The 17,428-nt window shown below is 40.6% G+C and overlaps 1 protein-coding gene across 2 annotated transcripts in view; it reads right to left on the bottom strand.

The window, feature by feature from the left end:
• The window catches only part of LOC146550494 (plexin-A1-like), a 304,153-nt gene that overhangs the window by 75,749 nt on the left and 210,976 nt on the right, over positions 1–17,428 (bottom strand). For both annotated transcript variants that reach the window (XM_085259673.1, XM_085259671.1), the window contains 2 exons: positions 16,749–16,845; positions 9,255–9,478 (listed from right to left, as the gene is read on the bottom strand). In XM_085259673.1, the coding sequence (XP_085115799.1) occupies positions 9,255–9,478; positions 16,749–16,845 (321 nt within the window). The remainder of the gene's footprint in view (positions 1–9,254; positions 9,479–16,748; positions 16,846–17,428) is intronic.

Genomic DNA, 17,428 nt, shown 5'->3' with positions numbered 1-17,428 from the left:
TTTGCATATGATTTTTAACTTATCACATTCTGGCTTTCCCCCAACATTTTAAAAGCCTTTCCTCTTTTTTTTTAAGCTAATTTAATTACCTATTGACTCTTTTAAATTAAAGCTAACAGATGAAAGATAAGCAGGCAAGCCACACTTTGGAACCAAAAGGAAAAATCACAATACCATTGGCAGTGTTATTCTATAATATAAAGACACATATTCACAATGCGTAAACACACCATCACCAAAAAACATACATTTGTTGCAACTGAGATCCCGTGTTTTAGAGAAATAAACATTGCATTGACAGAATGCATCTTTATGATGACCAGAAACGGGATGATTGCATGTTTGGGTTTGTAAATGGATCCTCTACATGCTGCGAGAAAGAAAAAAAAAGTAAACTGAGGGAGTAAGAAAGAGAATATTCTCGCTGCTTACTATTTGGAAGCTTACTCATGCTGGAACCTCAGGCGCCAGCGGAGCCTCGGCACCACAAACACGAGAGCTGGTAAACACTGACCAGAGTGAGTAGCCATCAAGCTCCAGGGTATGATATGGACAACAGATGCCGGGGTGTGGAAATGGGCCTTCAGATGGTTTTGGAAGAATGGAGCTATGATACCACAAAACACAATATCAGCTAGCCACCCAGCCCTGGGATATAAACACTGGCAGGGCCACAGACAGAGAAGCAACAGAGAGAAAGAAAGAAGAGTGCTTTTAAAGGGATTTCCACCATTATGTGGGGGTGGTATTCAGAAAGGGACCAGTGATGACTATGGGGCCATATACTATGACACCGTAAACACACATAATGGTCATAATGGCCATGGCAAAAACCTTGCATGGGAACATAATTTTAACTAATAGTATCCAAGAAAGTGGTGTTCCCCCAGAATTTTCTATCTGTTTGTCTGAATTCCTCTAAAATACAGCTTTTATATGTAATAACACCTAAAGTGAAGGTGGACAGACATTCACAGTACTAGAGTACGGACTTGAGTAAGAGACGCAGAGGGGGTTAGAGATAGAGCAAATCACAGCAGCTTATGCACCAATTCTGAACAATTTGCAACCACAATAGTGTAGCTGTATCTTGTAGAGGCTAATATGTATATATGTTTCTATGTTTCCATGTGTAGCTTTATTAGTAAAGGCACTGATAGTGACGAGAACTTAAGTGAAACTTTAACCCAACTCGTCTTGGAGTTAGGAGAGAGTGTTAGGGAATCTGCATACACTGAGCTTGATGAGTTCCTCAGAAAGGAAAACATCAACAAAGCCACGAAACTGGTATAACCAGCTGTATGTAAAGCAGTGGACCAATATTGGACCGATTGTTCCATGACTTATATTCTACCATAGGCCTCTGTCGCACCGGCCTAGAGAGGGTTTGGCGACAAGCTGGGAAAGTCTCGCTGTTAGGGAAAACTATATTCCCCAACTGGTTGGCAAGTCGTTGCTGGTTGTTGCTAGGTGAAATCAGTTGCAAGTTGCACTTCCCGTGGAGTCACTTAGAGTCTGGTCTCTAAGCCTGAGTGAATTGGGCTTTAGCCATTAATTCATAGCAATTGCCAGTAACCACCTGCCAATCGTTCTGGGAAAAGAGATTCTACCCTAGCAACTGGTAGTTGCCAGATGGTCACGACTGGTCTCTACGGCTGTGTGACTGGGACCATAGGTGCTTCATAGAACAGACTTCAGTAAGTTCAGGAGTTTTGCCTCAGATGAACTATATTAGGATATGTATATGAGTACTATACCTTTAAGCTAGTATAAATGAAAGAATGCAGTGGATCTTATATTTATTTAGTTGTCCACTTTTATAAAAATTTCCTCTGACATGGAAGAATGAATTTCTATTGGAAGCTCTGAAAATATCTTGAAAGTATAAAAGTGTGGCAACACATAAAATGATAACCAGTGCTCAGTGAGCCTCTGGGCATGCAGAGACGCCACAGTGTGGAAATGGGACCTCAGGCAGATTTGGACTCATGTTTGCAGTGATTTGACACAACACGACTACATTCAGAGGCACATAACCACCGGTCCCTGGGTTATGTAAAGCACAGACACCCCGAAGTTGAAAACGGACCTCAGGCGTTTTGGATTCTTTAAGAAAGTAATCTGATATAACAGAACTACATTTGTGCTGTAACACACAAGCCTTAAGTCATAACTGCAAAAGACTAGCAGATGTAATTGTTCCACATGAGAAACCAGACTGAGGTTTGACTGAGATCGAGGAACACAAACACTAGAGGATGCATACTACTAAAACATAGAGTCTGCCAGCTTCTAACCACTAACCACTGAATGCTGGAGTTGGTCAGCTAATAGTCTAACATTCAATCTGAACAGCTTTGCTATGTCCCCATTATGCAGTCTGACATTGTTTCATACTGTTTGAATTTTCTCTGACTCTGAGTGGCAGCTTTGAATGGGAATGTGGAATTTGAGTTTTGACAATGATGAAAAGCATCACAACTAGTAAAGAACCATTGCATTAGACCATTATATTGCACTGTTGGTCATATAACATATTATATACTGTAACATGGATGGAAAACAATCTACTAAATCTTATTGCACATTTTTCTTCTTTTGCTTGGCCACTTCTTTTAAGTACCACTGAGCGGGAATCACTTGGTGGTAAAGTACTGGGGCATCACTCTGTGGCGATGTGACCTTTTATATTACAGGCCTAACCACAGTGTAGCCACATCAAATCATCAGTATTACAGCAGTGGTTTCCTCGTAGTCTGTCATCCGGCATCTACAAACATTTTATTTGCGGGCACAATCCTGCTGTGGACTGAATGGTAACCAATAGCACATGGGAGCCATGGAAGGGCAGATAGAAACTGGGAAAGGTATTTATGTGGTCAGAAAATGGTTCGAGAGTTCTGCTAACTAAACTGTCTGAGACAAATGTTATTGAAACATTTATCATTGTTCAGCGCTTTCAAAGAGAATATGAATTGTGTTCAGATTCAGATCACAATAACATTAAAAGGCTTTTATTTTCAGGGGCATCACCTTTATATTGAGAGACTTTGAACACTTACCTGGTGGTACTATGAAGATGCACCAAAACACCTGCCGTAAATAGTGAAAGCAGTGTTGGTTTGGAAAGACTGATTTCGACAATAAAGTGTTATTTTAAAATGACAGTGTGACAAGATTAGTGTTTATAATCACAGACACTAAGAAACTGCTTGGCATTAAAATGCAAACATATAAAAACCTATTTTTAACCCACAACTGCATGAAGTTCGTGAAGCTTTGAAAGTTTAAAACGCAGCTTTTGCTGTGTGTCCAATTTAACCCTTTAATATCTTGGCTATTTTTTGAAATTCCCACCTCGACAAATACAAAACTGAGCCACTGTTGAGTCAAAAATCGAATCTTAATTTTAAGATTAGACTTAACTAACTGTTACGGGGTCATTGGATCAGATTGGGTTTGCCGTGTAATCTCGCCCTTCGGTGATCTGGGACATCGCAGAATACATGCTGTCATGCCGGCCATGCTTGTTGTCTTTTTTGAGATCTTGCAGTTCCAGCAAGAGAATGTAAACAGATGCAACAAAGTATTTTGCCAGACCAGAAGAGAAAACAAGAGACGGAGCTAAGCACGGCTTTTTGCACAGACCATCACTGTTCTAATCTAATGAGCTTCATGTTGTATTGCAAAGAAAATATATATTTTCTTACTTCCTTTATGTCTATTTATTAGGTTTTGTTGCACTGATGTAACCGGAGCCTTGTCGTCTCGTCTCTCTATATGCTGCACTGGATATAGCAGAGATGACAATAAGAAGTTTACTTTGACTTTGATGTTATTAATGTATTTTTTCTTGTCACCTCCGGCTGAAAACAGCTAAATAAAAGGACAGTGATCACAAAAACGTCATAGTGTTATCCTTAGTTATGCTGCAATAGGTGTAGGCTGCCGGGGGATTCTCATGATGCACTGAGCTTTTCTTCTTCAGTCACCTTTCTCAATCACTATGTGTTAATAGACCTCTCTCCATTGAATCATACTTCCACAGCATGTCTTTTGTTCTGTCTTCCTTCTCTCACCCCAACCGGTTGTAGCAGATGGCTGCCCCACCCCCCCGAGCCTGGTTGTGCCGGAGGTTTCTTTCTGTTAAAAGGGAGTTTGTCCTTCCTACTGTTGCCAAAGTCGTTGCTCATCTTTGGGATTGTTGGGTTTTTCTCTGTATAGGGAGTGCAGAATTATTAGGCAAGTTGTATTTTTGAGGAATAATTTTATTATTGAACAACAACCATGTTCTCAATGAACCCAAAAAACTCATTAATATCAAAGCTGAATGTTTTTGGAAGTAGTTTTTAGTTTGTTTTTAGTTTTAGCTATTTTAGGGGGATATCTGTGTGTGCAGGTGACTATTACTGTGCATAATTATTAGGCAACTTAACAAAAAACAAATATATACCCATTTCAATTATTTATTTTTACCAGTGAAACCAATATAACATCTCCACATTCACAAATATACATTTCTGACATTCAAAAACAAAACAAAAACAAATCAGCAACCAATATAGCCACCTTTCTTTGCAAGGACACTCAAAAGCCTGCCATCCATGGATTCTGTCAGTGTTTTGATCTGTTCACCATCAACATTGCGTGCAGCAGCAACCACAGCCTCCCAGACACTGTTCAGAGAGGTGTACTGTTTTCACTCCTGGTAAATCTCACATTTGATGATGGACCACAGGTTCTCAATGGGGTTCAGATCAGGTGAACAAGGAGGCCATGTCATTAGTTTTTCTTCTTTTATACCCTTTCTTGCCAGCCACGCTGTGGAGTACTTGGACGCGTGTGATGGAGCATTGTCCTGCATGAAAATCATGTTTTTCTTGAAGGATGCAGACTTCTTCCTGTACCACTGCTTGAAGAAGGTGTCTTCCAGAAACTGGCAGTAGGACTGGGAGTTGAGCTTGACTCCATCCTCAACCCGAAAAGGCCCCACAAGCTCATCTTTGATGATACCAGCCCAAACCAGTACTCCACCTCCACCTTGCTGGCGTCTGAGTCGGACTGGAGCTCTCTGCCCTTTACCAATCCAGCCACGGGCCCATCCATCTGGCCCATCAAGACTCACTCTCATTTCATCAGTCCATAAAACCTTAGAAAAACCAGTCTTGAGATATTTCTTGGCCCAGTCTTGACGTTTCCGCTTGTGTGTCTTGTTCAGTGGTGGTCGTCTTTCAGCCTTTCTTACCTTGGCCATGTCTCTGAGTATTGCACACCTTGTGCTTTTGGGCACTCCAGTGATGTTGCAGCTCTGAAATATGGCCAAACTGGTGGCAAGTGGCATCTTGGCAGCTGCACGCTTGACTTTTCTCAGTTCATGGGCAGTTATTTTGTGCCTTGGTTTTTCCACACACTTCTTGCGACCCTGTTGACTATTTTGAATGAAACGCTTGATTGTTCGATGATCACTCTTCAGAAGCTTTGCAATTTTGAGACTGCTGCATCCCTCTGCACGATATCTCACTATTTTTGACTTTTCTGAGCCTGTCAAGTCCTTCTTTTGACCCATTTTGCCAAAGGAAAGGACGTTGCCTAATAATTATGCACACCTGATATAGGGTGTTGATGTCATTAGACCACACCCCTTCTCATTACAGGGATGCACATCACCTAATATGCTTAATTGGTAGTAGGCTTTCGAGCCTATACAGCTTGGAGTAAGACAACATGCATGAAGAGGATGATGTGGACAAAATACTCATTTGCCTAATAATTCTGCACTCCCTGTATGTATTATTGTAGGGTCTACAATATAAAGCGCCTTGAGGCAAATGTTGTTGTGATTCGGTGCTGTATAAATAAAACTGAATTGAACTGAGTAGAGACCAATGAACCTGTTTGACATTAAAATTATTATGACCAAAAACTTAAATCCTCTATTTATTGAAGCTTCAAGTAAGAACGGCCTGTCCACATAGCCTATTTTCACTGACAAATGTAACAATCAACTGTCATATATTCAACACTGCACGGTTTAGCTAGTGAGCCACTTTTTGCCAATGTGTTAATTACACTATTCAAGTCAACAAAATGACTTTCACTGAGCAGAAGTAGGAATTACAATAACAGATACACCTGAAAAAAAACAAAACAAAAAAAACAGAGACTCTAAAGTTATCACCCATGTTAAAAGTAATATCTGCTACAGGCAGAAAGCTTGTGTGAGTGAAGAGAAATAAAGACATCTGATATTGTCTCCCTCTCTTTCCTTATCACAGAAATAACAGCGAGATATAAAAGTTTCTACTTTTATATCTTGTTAGACATTCATTAGTCTGTTTCACACAACCTGGACCATTACCATAATATGAAAACACATCACTCACACACCCTCTCCTTCACATTTATGGCAACATAAAACAAACATGCTGTAAGCGTCCGCATTCACAAACAGGCTGACTCAAATACAGACGGAAGAATACATCCACACAGCACTAATGATGTCTGAACACACCAATTGTTACTATTAAAGTCAGACCGAGTTGTGAATGAATCATACTATAAAAACTGAAACGTTCCTCGAACTGAGACTTTAATAAGCCTCACGTCTCTGAAAACATATGCACATAGATAATGGATGATAATGAGTTAGGGGACAAAGATTTAACAACTGATATCAAGAAAGTGTCACCAGTTTCATTTGTACTTCATAGCCATTTGAGTTTCGCACAGAAAATTCATGACTTTTGTCAAAATTAAAAGATAAGACGCATATTAACCAGACCTCCTCAATACTACATGTAACGACAGCGGCATACAAAAAGCACCATAACTAAAAGACTGTTTAAAAAAAGAAAAAAATAGAAAAGCCAAACAAAGTTTTACGTGGCTCTCTCGCGCTCTCTCTTCCTGGAGTAGCGGTTTGATGTAATAGTGAGTAATAACACCATTTCTGTGCCAAGGGCAGGCGCAAGGTCCCATCATGTGTGCGTTTTAATAGCAACACATTAAAATGGAGCAGCTTTCATTCTGGGTTCAGGACACGTAGGGCTTTCGTGACCACAGGGGCTTCAACAAAGGGAGCTGACGCAACGGCCTATCAAAGTTTGCCGTGCCTTGGATCTCCACAGGTGACACGACTGTCTTCACGAGTTGACAAGATTATGCTCAAAGAAGCCGCGCTGCTTTTCTTCGCAGGCGATTTTAGAAACTGTATATCACTTGGAGGCAGTTTCGATCAGAAGACTTTCTTTTGGCTGTCGCTGGTTGCGGCTGGTTGGCATTGGAGGCTTCTCACCCTTTGTCTTTCCAGTGATGTCTCGTGCAGCACTGCATGTGCTTATCCTTACTTACTTTGAAGTCTCACATTTGCATCGGTGGAATCAGTGGACTTAATTATCTTCAGAGCAGAGTTACATTTCAGTTCAAACAGCAAGTGAAAGATAAAAGTTTTAGTAAATGTTTTTTCGCCTACTGTACACCTCAGGAAATAACGTGAGAAAATACAGATCTCTCTGCTGCTGCTTTGACAAAAAGCATTATGACCATCAATGAGTCAAAAGTGTAGTTTCCACAGTTCCTCCCCTCAGAAGCTTTTGTCTTTAATTCTATAACTTTATTTTAAAAAAAAGTGAAATAAGTACTTGTAATTCTAATGGATTGAAGATCATTAAAGACCGAGTGCGTTGCAAACAACACAAAATTCTGGATTTTTCCAATGCAAACTTGTTGTGTAACGTATACACACATCAAAAACGTTGTGGGTTTTTTTTTTTTCTGAATAATATCATCCCCAAGAAACACAGGGTGAAAAAATTAGTTTGAGGCAGGGACCCAACACTTTCTCACTCCCAAAGCGTAACATTTTACGCTAAGTGACAAACCGTTGATATGTTACACTTCTGGGCACCTGACACGTTCATATATTACGAAATCAGAAAAATCAGGAAACAGGAAACTGCTTGGAATGAATACAGAAGAGGATTAGGGCCACTGGAAATAAAAGTGGGAACGTCTTTTTTTTTTTCTTCTTTTACAGAATTCTGAGAAAAAAATCAGAGTTCTAGAAAAGAAGAAAAAAACTAGATGTCCCATAGTCCCATAACCCGGCGTGTGGCATAAGAACGTGGACGGTCACCTTTCGCGTTCCTCAGGAACGGCGCGGGACTTGACAAAATGTCACTGTATTACGCCTCGGGAGTGAGAACGTGCTGAGAGACCACATCTCAGGAAGTGGAGAGATCCTTTCAGAGACCCAGAGCGACGTCTACCTCTGTATCTAAACTAGTATTATTTTACTATTGCCATATCATTGTATATTTAGCACGGGAATGTCTTGAGCCACAGCACACCTGTAAATTGCAGCGGTCTGACTGGTCAGATCTGTTTATTCAGATCGGAAAAATCGGAAAAATCAAGCTTTTTTGAAAAAAAATAAACGCAGCAAATTTGTCCATTTAATCCAAAAACAGCTGCAAAAACAGGTGAGTTCAAAGATTATTTAAAAAACACAAACTTGCGTCCTTTTTAAGCTATAATGTATTATTTATATATTAGATTCATTAAAACACTGCTACACAATGAAAATTCAGAAATGAGGGCTAAATCATTTTATCACGCTTAAAATTCTCCTCAATTAAGGTGCTGTGATACGAGACCACAACTCAACCAGTTTAAAGAACTCACTTCTTTATTAAGGAAAAAAATCATCAGAGGTGGTTTCTATTAATTTCCAATGCAGCATCATTGTTAGTTAGTTATATTAAAAATGTTTCTGTTATTTGGAGCACACTCAGACTCATGTGAAAGGTCACCAAGCTCATTCCTGTCTTTCCATGAACCTGGAAACTTTTTCACATTAACTGTAGAAAATGTGACCAATGAGTCTGAGTGTGTTGCATTTTATTTCAGTTTTGATGCATTTGTGTGGGAGGGTGTCAAAAAAAAAAAAGGCTGAATGTTTTTAATTATGTGTGTTACTCACACAGAGTGGATCAGACACCTGTAGAGTAATAGATGCCATTTACTCTCACATTCTACACTACAAAATGCTAAATGACCCAGTACTCCACAGTCAAGTACAAAGTGACAACTGTCAAAAAGCAGCTACACACAGAACAGCCGTACAAGCATCTGAAAGTATCCTAGCATGCTCTCTCACACATACACTATCTGTATATCTCAAAGCCGGTCATGTTCACAGTGGGTGGTACCAACTTTTAAGTGTGCAGCCTTAACAGGCAGACACACTTACTTACCTTGGTGATCTTGGGGTGGGTGCAGCGGCTGTTTCCAGATGTGGCGTGCATCCACCCTCCACCTTCTGCCAGCTGGAGGGGGAGGTGGGAATTGCCTCCTCCGGTGCACTCCTGCCTGAGGGAACACTTCCTGTCCTGAACACACCAACCGCACTCAAACCTGGGGTTGGCCTTCAGGCACATACCACAGCTGTCCCGCAATGCCCTGCACTTGTACAGGTGAGCTGGTGGAGAGACAGAAACATATGCAATAGGATTTGAGCTGTAATCAAACATTATTGTAAAGCAGTTGCTGTGAAGGATAAAATTATGGTCAAAGGGGTGAACAACAGTCATAATAATGGCTACCTTTGCTTGGTAGGAATTAATTTATGGCTATGGCATGTAAAGGTTTACACAAATGGCATGCTAGTCACCCCGTTTCCAAAATCAGTGTGAAAATGATGTTCTGTTGTCATTTTTGCTCATGTGTTTGAGATCATTATCCTGTTGCATGACCTACTTTAGGTAAGTGTAACTGTCAGACAGATGGCTTAACATCTGACACGAGAATACTGTGAACAGAGGGTTTATGGTCAACTCAGCAGCTGCAAGGTGCCCAGGTTCTGTGGCTGCAGAACACCACCGAGCTTGACAGAGGGTATGAGCTGTTTGTGCTGATGTGCTGTGTTTGAGTATTCAGGCCAAATATCTCCACTTTGGTCTCGCCTGTCCAATGGATGTTGTTCTAAAAGGCCTTTGGCTTTTTCAAATGCAATTTTGCAAAGTTAAGCCATGGTGACATGGTCTTTATCTTGGAAACCCTCCAGAAAAGCTAGACTTTTAGTTCTTTTTCTAATTGTGCTGTCTTGGATATTAAAATCTAAATTCTAAGGCCTGTATAGTCTGAGATTTTTATTTTTTTTAGTTTCTCTGAGCTGTGCACTGCATGGGAGGTGGATTTGGGATTTTGGACATTTTTCTTGGATGTTTACAATGTTTGATGAATGAACGCATAACCCTTTTCAGACTGCAGCAACAATTGCTTCTTTCAGATGATTGCTGATGGTAACGCACACCACAATGCTCCAGACCAGCAAACTGCCAAAACTCCTTTTTATTTTTAACATACAGTTGCTTGTGTTATGACCCAGGTCATTGGTGCTGTGTGGTGCTGTTACTGGAAGAGGGAATGAGGCCAGCTACAAATTGGGACCTGACTGGGCCGGTAGCCTCTCCTACTACTTCCTGTTTCCAGTGAGCTGCGCGTTTGGGGCCCTTGTGGCGTGTGACAGAGCTGAGCTGCAGTAAAAACAGTTTAGAGAGTCGTATCTGGACATGGTAGCTGTAGGGGTGGGAAGCCGTTTCTTTTACAACCTTCTACCCGAAACTTTTGAATCAACCCGAATCGGGTTGATTCACTATAGGCAAGTTAGTTCTGATTCATTTCCAGTGTATTTTGTTTGTTGTTTTGGCCATGCCCACCCTGATGCTCGCTACCTGTCAAGTTAATAAAATGACTAGTCATTGTAAAGCTGTGGCTGTGTGATTTACTACTTTTTATTATTTTTCTTGTGTTGCACTCCAGCCCCCCCCCCCAGGCCGGTGTGTAACACTTGTGATTTGCACCATGTGGCTAAAAAAAACAAAAAGCATTGACTAACAATTTTAGCTTGTTTAAATTAATAGAAAAATATCTTTTAGCGCCAAGCTAGCTCACAGCCCGATTTACAGGCTTTTATGCTAGGCTAAGCTAACTAACCACTGCCAAATTTTTCATTTAGCAAAGGCAGTCTTTACCTAATTTTTTAATTTAAGGAGAAAGCACTCCAGCAGACTTCCAAAAACAATAAATAAATGCTTCGTTTATGTATTCCAGGACCCTACATTTATCTTATTGAGCAGGCTATCTGTCATGTTTCAAATTTTGAGAAACGTTATATTCAGCATGATGTTCATGAAATATTTGATGAACAGAAAGTTTTTTAAGTTGTTCATTTGAAAGAAAGCAGCAGTGGCAAGAAAAAAAAAGCAATCAGGAGTTTCTGTGTATGAGGAAGAGAAAGAGCAAAGGAACAGCATAAATGAATGTTAATCACCCACACAACACCTAAAACCTTCAGTAGGTGATTATTACCACTCCGAGGCTGTGCCGATGAGAAAATAACTGTTTCCGCAGATAAATGGAGGGAAAAAAATTAACAAGCCACCAAGAGGGATATCACAGAAATTAATTCAACAGGTAATGTCTTCAAACGCCAATAGGGAATTGATAATTTGTTGTGTTAAAAAAAACAACACCACATTCCTCCCCAAACTCTGCAGAGTGGGGAAAAAAGTCATTAAAAGTAAAACTGAATAAATAAATAGATAAATAAATAAATTAAAACCTCAAACACCTAAGAAGTTGGAGGAGAGGGAGATGAAAGGAAGCAGGGAGGAGGATAAATTTTAGCTGTGCTTGTTAACAAAACAGCAACAAGGATTGTTATGAATTTAAAGATGGTGTGGGGCCCCGCGAGGCCGAGAGAATCAGAGAGAACACAGCGAGCCAAAAAAGGGAGAGGAAATGAGAGACAGAGAGAGACCTTATTCAGCAGAGAGTGTGAGAGGCCATGCAAACAAGACAGCTGAACGTACCAGAAATGTTTTTTTGGTTTTCTTTTACTTCTGTTTTGTCATCTGCTTATCAGCATCATAATTATCTCAGTCGCTGCAACATTGTCAAAACCTGCCGGCAGGTTTGTTTGCCGTCACACCAGTTAAACAGATGAAGTGGAAAAACAGAGATGGGGGGGAGCACGAGAACATGTAACAAGCTCTTCCCGCCTTCTACTCTCTGTCAGACAGACAGCAGCCGGACTTCAAAGCGAGCCTCTTCCGTATCCATCTGCCCGCCTCGGCCCTCGGCTCAGCCTAATCTGATTAGCTACGGCTCGTCTTAAAAGTAGCGCGACGCTAATTAATCTGAACCAAATGAATGATTTAATTAACATTAACATCTCCACTTTACACCGGGGCAAATCTGGGCCGGCGCCGAGCGGCTCTGCCTCAGACGAATGACACGGCTCTGATTCAGGAAGAGGGAGACGGGGATGGAACTGGGAGGGATTATTAGAGGATGGAGAGAAGAAGAAGGGAAAAAAAGGAGGAGAACGCCTTTATGAAGACTGTATGAATGAGGACGGATTTAGAAAGCACGCTTTTAAGAAGCGTGCTGATGTTTGTGTTGTGTTTGAAGAGCAAACCGCTACCTTTGGATGCCTGCCTGCACGGATTCTCGCCAGGCACCACCACCTCGAAGTCGCAACAACAGGAACATTTGTGTCGAGTTCACACTGACATATACACCGCGTCGCAGATCCTTGGATTCCACACTCTCGGAGAAAAACGCCACTCCGTGTTATGCAAAGTACTCGCTGTGGCACACAGTCCCTGGGGCCCGATTCACAAGAGTTACCTGGATAATGTTTGCCATATCGTCAAAGCTGAATAATTGGATGTCAGAAACCCTATTATGAGTTTTATTCCAGGTTAAACCTGTAGAAACTTGTTAAAAAAAAAGAGAAAAAATGTGCTATGTTCATAATTTGCAAAAATGACCCCCTCCCCCCTCCAAATTCTTCACAGCTTACACCTGTGAAGTGTTTATTTTCAAAGAATCAACCATGAGCTGTGAGGAAATGTGGGAATTAAAGCTAATAATGGATTATGTAACAAAAGCAGAGATTCTAACCCTTAAATAGTAAAAGCAATGTTACATTTCAGTCCTTTCTATAATTGTATATATTTCCCACCACTCTAGTTGATTTCAAACTTGTGTATTTCTTCCTCTTGCTGTGGCGTTGTGGATCATGCTTTTTGCACTATAGACCTCAGTTGAAAACTGTAAACCAGGGCTAAAAAAAGCACCAGCTCCCTGCAGCACTCTAAGAAGTTATATTACATTATATTAATCATCTTTAAAAGTTTGTCTTTTGACTGACAGAAAACAGAATTTAGCCTTCGAGAAATGGACTTTTTGCTAACTGCATTAGGGATCTCCATCCGGCTACTTGCCCGCTGGCCTTGTTACCCACTGAATTTAACCGCACACGCTGGTTTATGTGAAGCTGGACTTCTTCATTGTCATCCACTGCTGAATGATGCAGTGAAAGGAAACACACAAGCAGATTTGATTTAAGACAACAGAAACACTGTGTACCAAAGAACCTGCAAGTATTTTAATCTCTCCACAGTTTATTACCGAGGCCTTTCAAATCCAAACAGCAACAGCTGCCTAGAAAAAAAAAATGGAATAAAACAATATTTCTAAGAGAGGATCTGTCATACTAATTTCCAGCATCATCTTTTTACTGTGGGTGGCTGAGGCTGGCTCAGGAGGAAGAGTAGGGCATCTAATCAGGAGGTTAGTGGTTTGTTCCCTGGCAGCTCCAGTCTGCATGCCAAAGTATCCTTGGGGTAAAAAAGTGCTTGTGTGAATGAGAGACGCTGTGTAAAGCTGTTAAGCAGAGTTGAAAAATAATAACCAGTCCATTTACTCTTAGACTCAACTAGAGTTGCTTTGCATGAGGCACAGTTCTAATTATCTTTGTGTTACAGTGAGCTTTACCAGAGCCCCTCAACTCATGCTCATGTAAAGCCAACCGGCTTTAAATCCACGTGAGCATCTATCAGTGTAAGCATATGCTGTACTAACACATCTGAAACAATTAGAACATGGTGAAGTTCATTGTTTTGTAATTTAATTCAAAAAGTAAAAAAAAAAAAAAAAACCCCACTAAATTCTGTAGTCTACTTTATAACTAATCAAATTCAGGCTTGTGACAATCAGAAATCCTGTAGCTTCAATTATCACAGTATATGTTATACGAATAATTCCCAAGATCAATCAATATGGGGCAGGGATAGCTCAGTAGGTAGTGTGGTCGCCCCATGATCGGAAAGTCGAGGGTTTGAATCCACTAAACGGCTACCCTGATGTACCCCTGAGCAAGGTACTGTCCCTACACACTGCCCCCCAGGCGCCTGATTGGTGGCTGCTCACTTCTTCAGTGAATGGGTTAGATGCAGAGAGAGTATTTTCCCCACTGGGATCAATAAAGTATGCATTATTATTAAAAAAGGCCTTACAACGATGTCCATCTCCTGAAAAGTATGTTTCTGTACTTGGTTGGAGCCTCAGTGCACTCCTACCTTCTTCTAAGTTCTTGAATAGACTTTATTGGAAAGAAGGCTGCAGCCCTCCCTGTTGCTTCAATACCTTGCTTGGATCACATCACACTTTTCACTTCCAGTAAACTTCATATTAATATACAAATATTCATATTAATATACAAATGCACTAGTATATGACAGAAACAACAAAAAGCATACCAGATCCATTTTAGCATCTATGCAATTATATAATTGTGGCTTAAAAACATTTACAATACATTAAGAGTCAAATGTCAGGCAGCACACGCAATCAAATATTTCACCTATAACCTTCCCAAAATCATGCAACTCCAGCGGTGAATACCCAAAGGTAACAGGTAACACAAACACAAAACTTTGATAGTTTGACAAATCTTAAATACACACAAACATGCTAACACTGTGGCCTTGCACAAACACAGAACCATCAGAGTTTTGTGTTACCTGTTACCTATTCAATGCTGGATTTACTATCAGCCTTTAGGATACATATATTACTGTAAATTCCTAAAAAAAACTCATGTCCAATGCTTAAAAATGTCAAAAACTTGTGTAAAACTAAAAGTCATTAAGCAAATAATCTGAATTTATACCCAAAATTTGAGCCGGCACAGCGAAGTAAAAAAGAAATTAATCAAGCATAGTGTTCAACAACTAAAACTAAATTTTTCATTCAGGAATGGAAGTAAAAAACTGTAATTTGGCATCGCAATTAAAAAATAATAATAATGTGCTTTACTATTTTACAATTTTTTTCCCCGCTTTGTTGTAAAACGGTGAAATTTGAAAATCCATGGATAACAACAGTAATTATATTTTAGCATTCAAAATGTAATTTCAGTTAAAGAGTGTGCTCATACTGGTGGATTAACCACGATACAAACATAACAAATTATTTTGGTGATTACCAGTACAGTTAATTTAGGTCAGATTTGGCATAAACATACATCGGTTAATACTATATGGTCCAAACTCCTACTGTGTTTGAGACCTCATCTTAATTTTATTGCTGTAGTGACTGTTAGTGGTAGCAAATGTCATTATTACATTGTTTCTTCAGAATATGGATGTCTCAACAATCTTTATTATTTGATGGAGTAGCTCATTGCTCAAAGAGCAGCACCTGCAGATTCTCTGATAAATGTGGGTCTGTATTGCTTCCTTGACACTCTTCACAGTTAAAAAGTCATTAAATCTACAGTTAAAAATTACAGCAATGACTCCATCAAGCTGATTGGATAAAAATGCGATCATTTAGTTCATCGCGACAGCTACAATATTGCGCCGCACGTGCCAAACGCAGCAGGTTTAATCCCCGAGGAGGATGTCTCGGCACAGGCGGAAAACCTTAAAAGAGGAAATTTTAAACAAAAAAACACGGCACAGGCAGGAGAATTAGGTCGTGACCAATATGCAGCTAATTTCCGAGCCATCTGAAAGTGAATGGCACGTCTAACATCTGTCAAAAAGAGGTCAGATACAGCACAAAGGCTGCCAGATTAAAATGTGCAAGGGTGTCAGTTTTTTAAGAGCGAAAACAAAACGCGAGACAGAAAGCAGCAGAGAGGGTTCGTTCATCTGAGGCTGCACGTGCATCCGCAGCCAAAGACTGTATGACACACTTGAGAGCAAGACTTTTATTATCTTGTGTAATGGGACGTCTAAAATCATTAGCCTCTACCACCCAATATATTACACTTGATAAAGAATTTAGAATTGGTAATTGTTTTCCACTTCATGCACAAATAGCGATTAAAAATAATAAATCCCATCCCTCCATGTCGCTTTCTGTTTTTCTTTATCAATCCCTTTACTCACATCTACACCCCCACACCCACACCCCGCCATTACGTAGCGCATTTATCAACCTGTCATCCACCCATCGCTCTTCCTCTTCATCCTTTCTTCTGCCTATTGCGTTCTCCATTTGTTTATCTTCCTCTCTAACATCCATCCCTATTAATTTCTGCGTTGGGATGTTTGTTTGTTATCATCGCTATCCATCAATCACTCCCTCTGCCCCTCTTTTCTTCTTTTAAATCCCTAATTCGTGAACAGTGTTTTGCCAAACCACTGGTACACTTTCACCTTTCTCCCTGACGGTCTGTCAAAAATGAAATTGCAGATTTCTTATGGAGGAGGACAGCTGCGCACGCTTGTTGTTGCTTCGCAGAAAATCATTACAAGCCCTTAAACAAGCGGGGCCGATTCGTCTTCTTTTTTTTTTCTTGCAGTAACAATGCTTACATGCTTCCCCAAGGGGAGATGACAATAAAGGAGGAGGCGTCAGAGAAGCACAGAGAAGAGAAAGCTCTCTACCTTGAATGTTGAACGGGTTGTCGATGACAAAGTTTCCATTCCACACCACAGACAGGTCAACCGGCAGGTCGCTGATGTCGCTGCCCTCGTAGTCGTACTGCAGGGAAGAGAAAAACAAGACCAGGAACGCGTGAGAAATTGTTCTTCTATAATGGATTGAATGCAAATTGCGAATTGTGTGGGATATAGTGTCATCTGCATAGTGATTCAGCCAGACTTGCTCGTTGCAGGCAGGGAAAGAGCGAAAGAACGCACGCGAGCGGAATTCCATATCCGCCAAAACAGACATATTTCATGGATGCACGTAGAGAAAAACAAAAAACAGATGGGTTACAGTTGAACGGGCATGGAAGAATGCAGGCGGACGAGGGGAGGGAGAGAGGCGATGCGGAAAAGGAGAGGTGGTCAAAGACGGCAAGGCAGCCAGAAATCAAAGAGTGCTATGTGTGTGAGAGGACCTTATTCATTTACACATGAGCTAAGTGGTGGGATGAGGGTAAGCGAAAGATAAGATACGGAGCGGTGTAAAGTGAAATTGGCATTTCCAATTTGCTCACTGACACACTGGATTTGGTAGATGGAGCTCAGGCATGCTGTATGGGCAATGGGGCCTGAGACATGCGCACACACACACAAACTTGTGATACAAACTGAACTTTTCTCCACTACTGGGGAGTTGA

The sequence above is a fragment of the Mchenga conophoros genome, linkage group LG20 (assembly GCF_057382185.1).
Source record: "Mchenga conophoros isolate Kocher_MC1m ecotype Shallow Benthic linkage group LG20, M_conophoros_male_GT1.1, whole genome shotgun sequence".
NCBI lineage: Eukaryota > Metazoa > Chordata > Actinopteri > Cichliformes > Cichlidae > Mchenga > Mchenga conophoros.
Note: the sequence above shows the minus strand (reverse complement) of the source record. Positions and strands in the feature narration are given on the sequence as shown.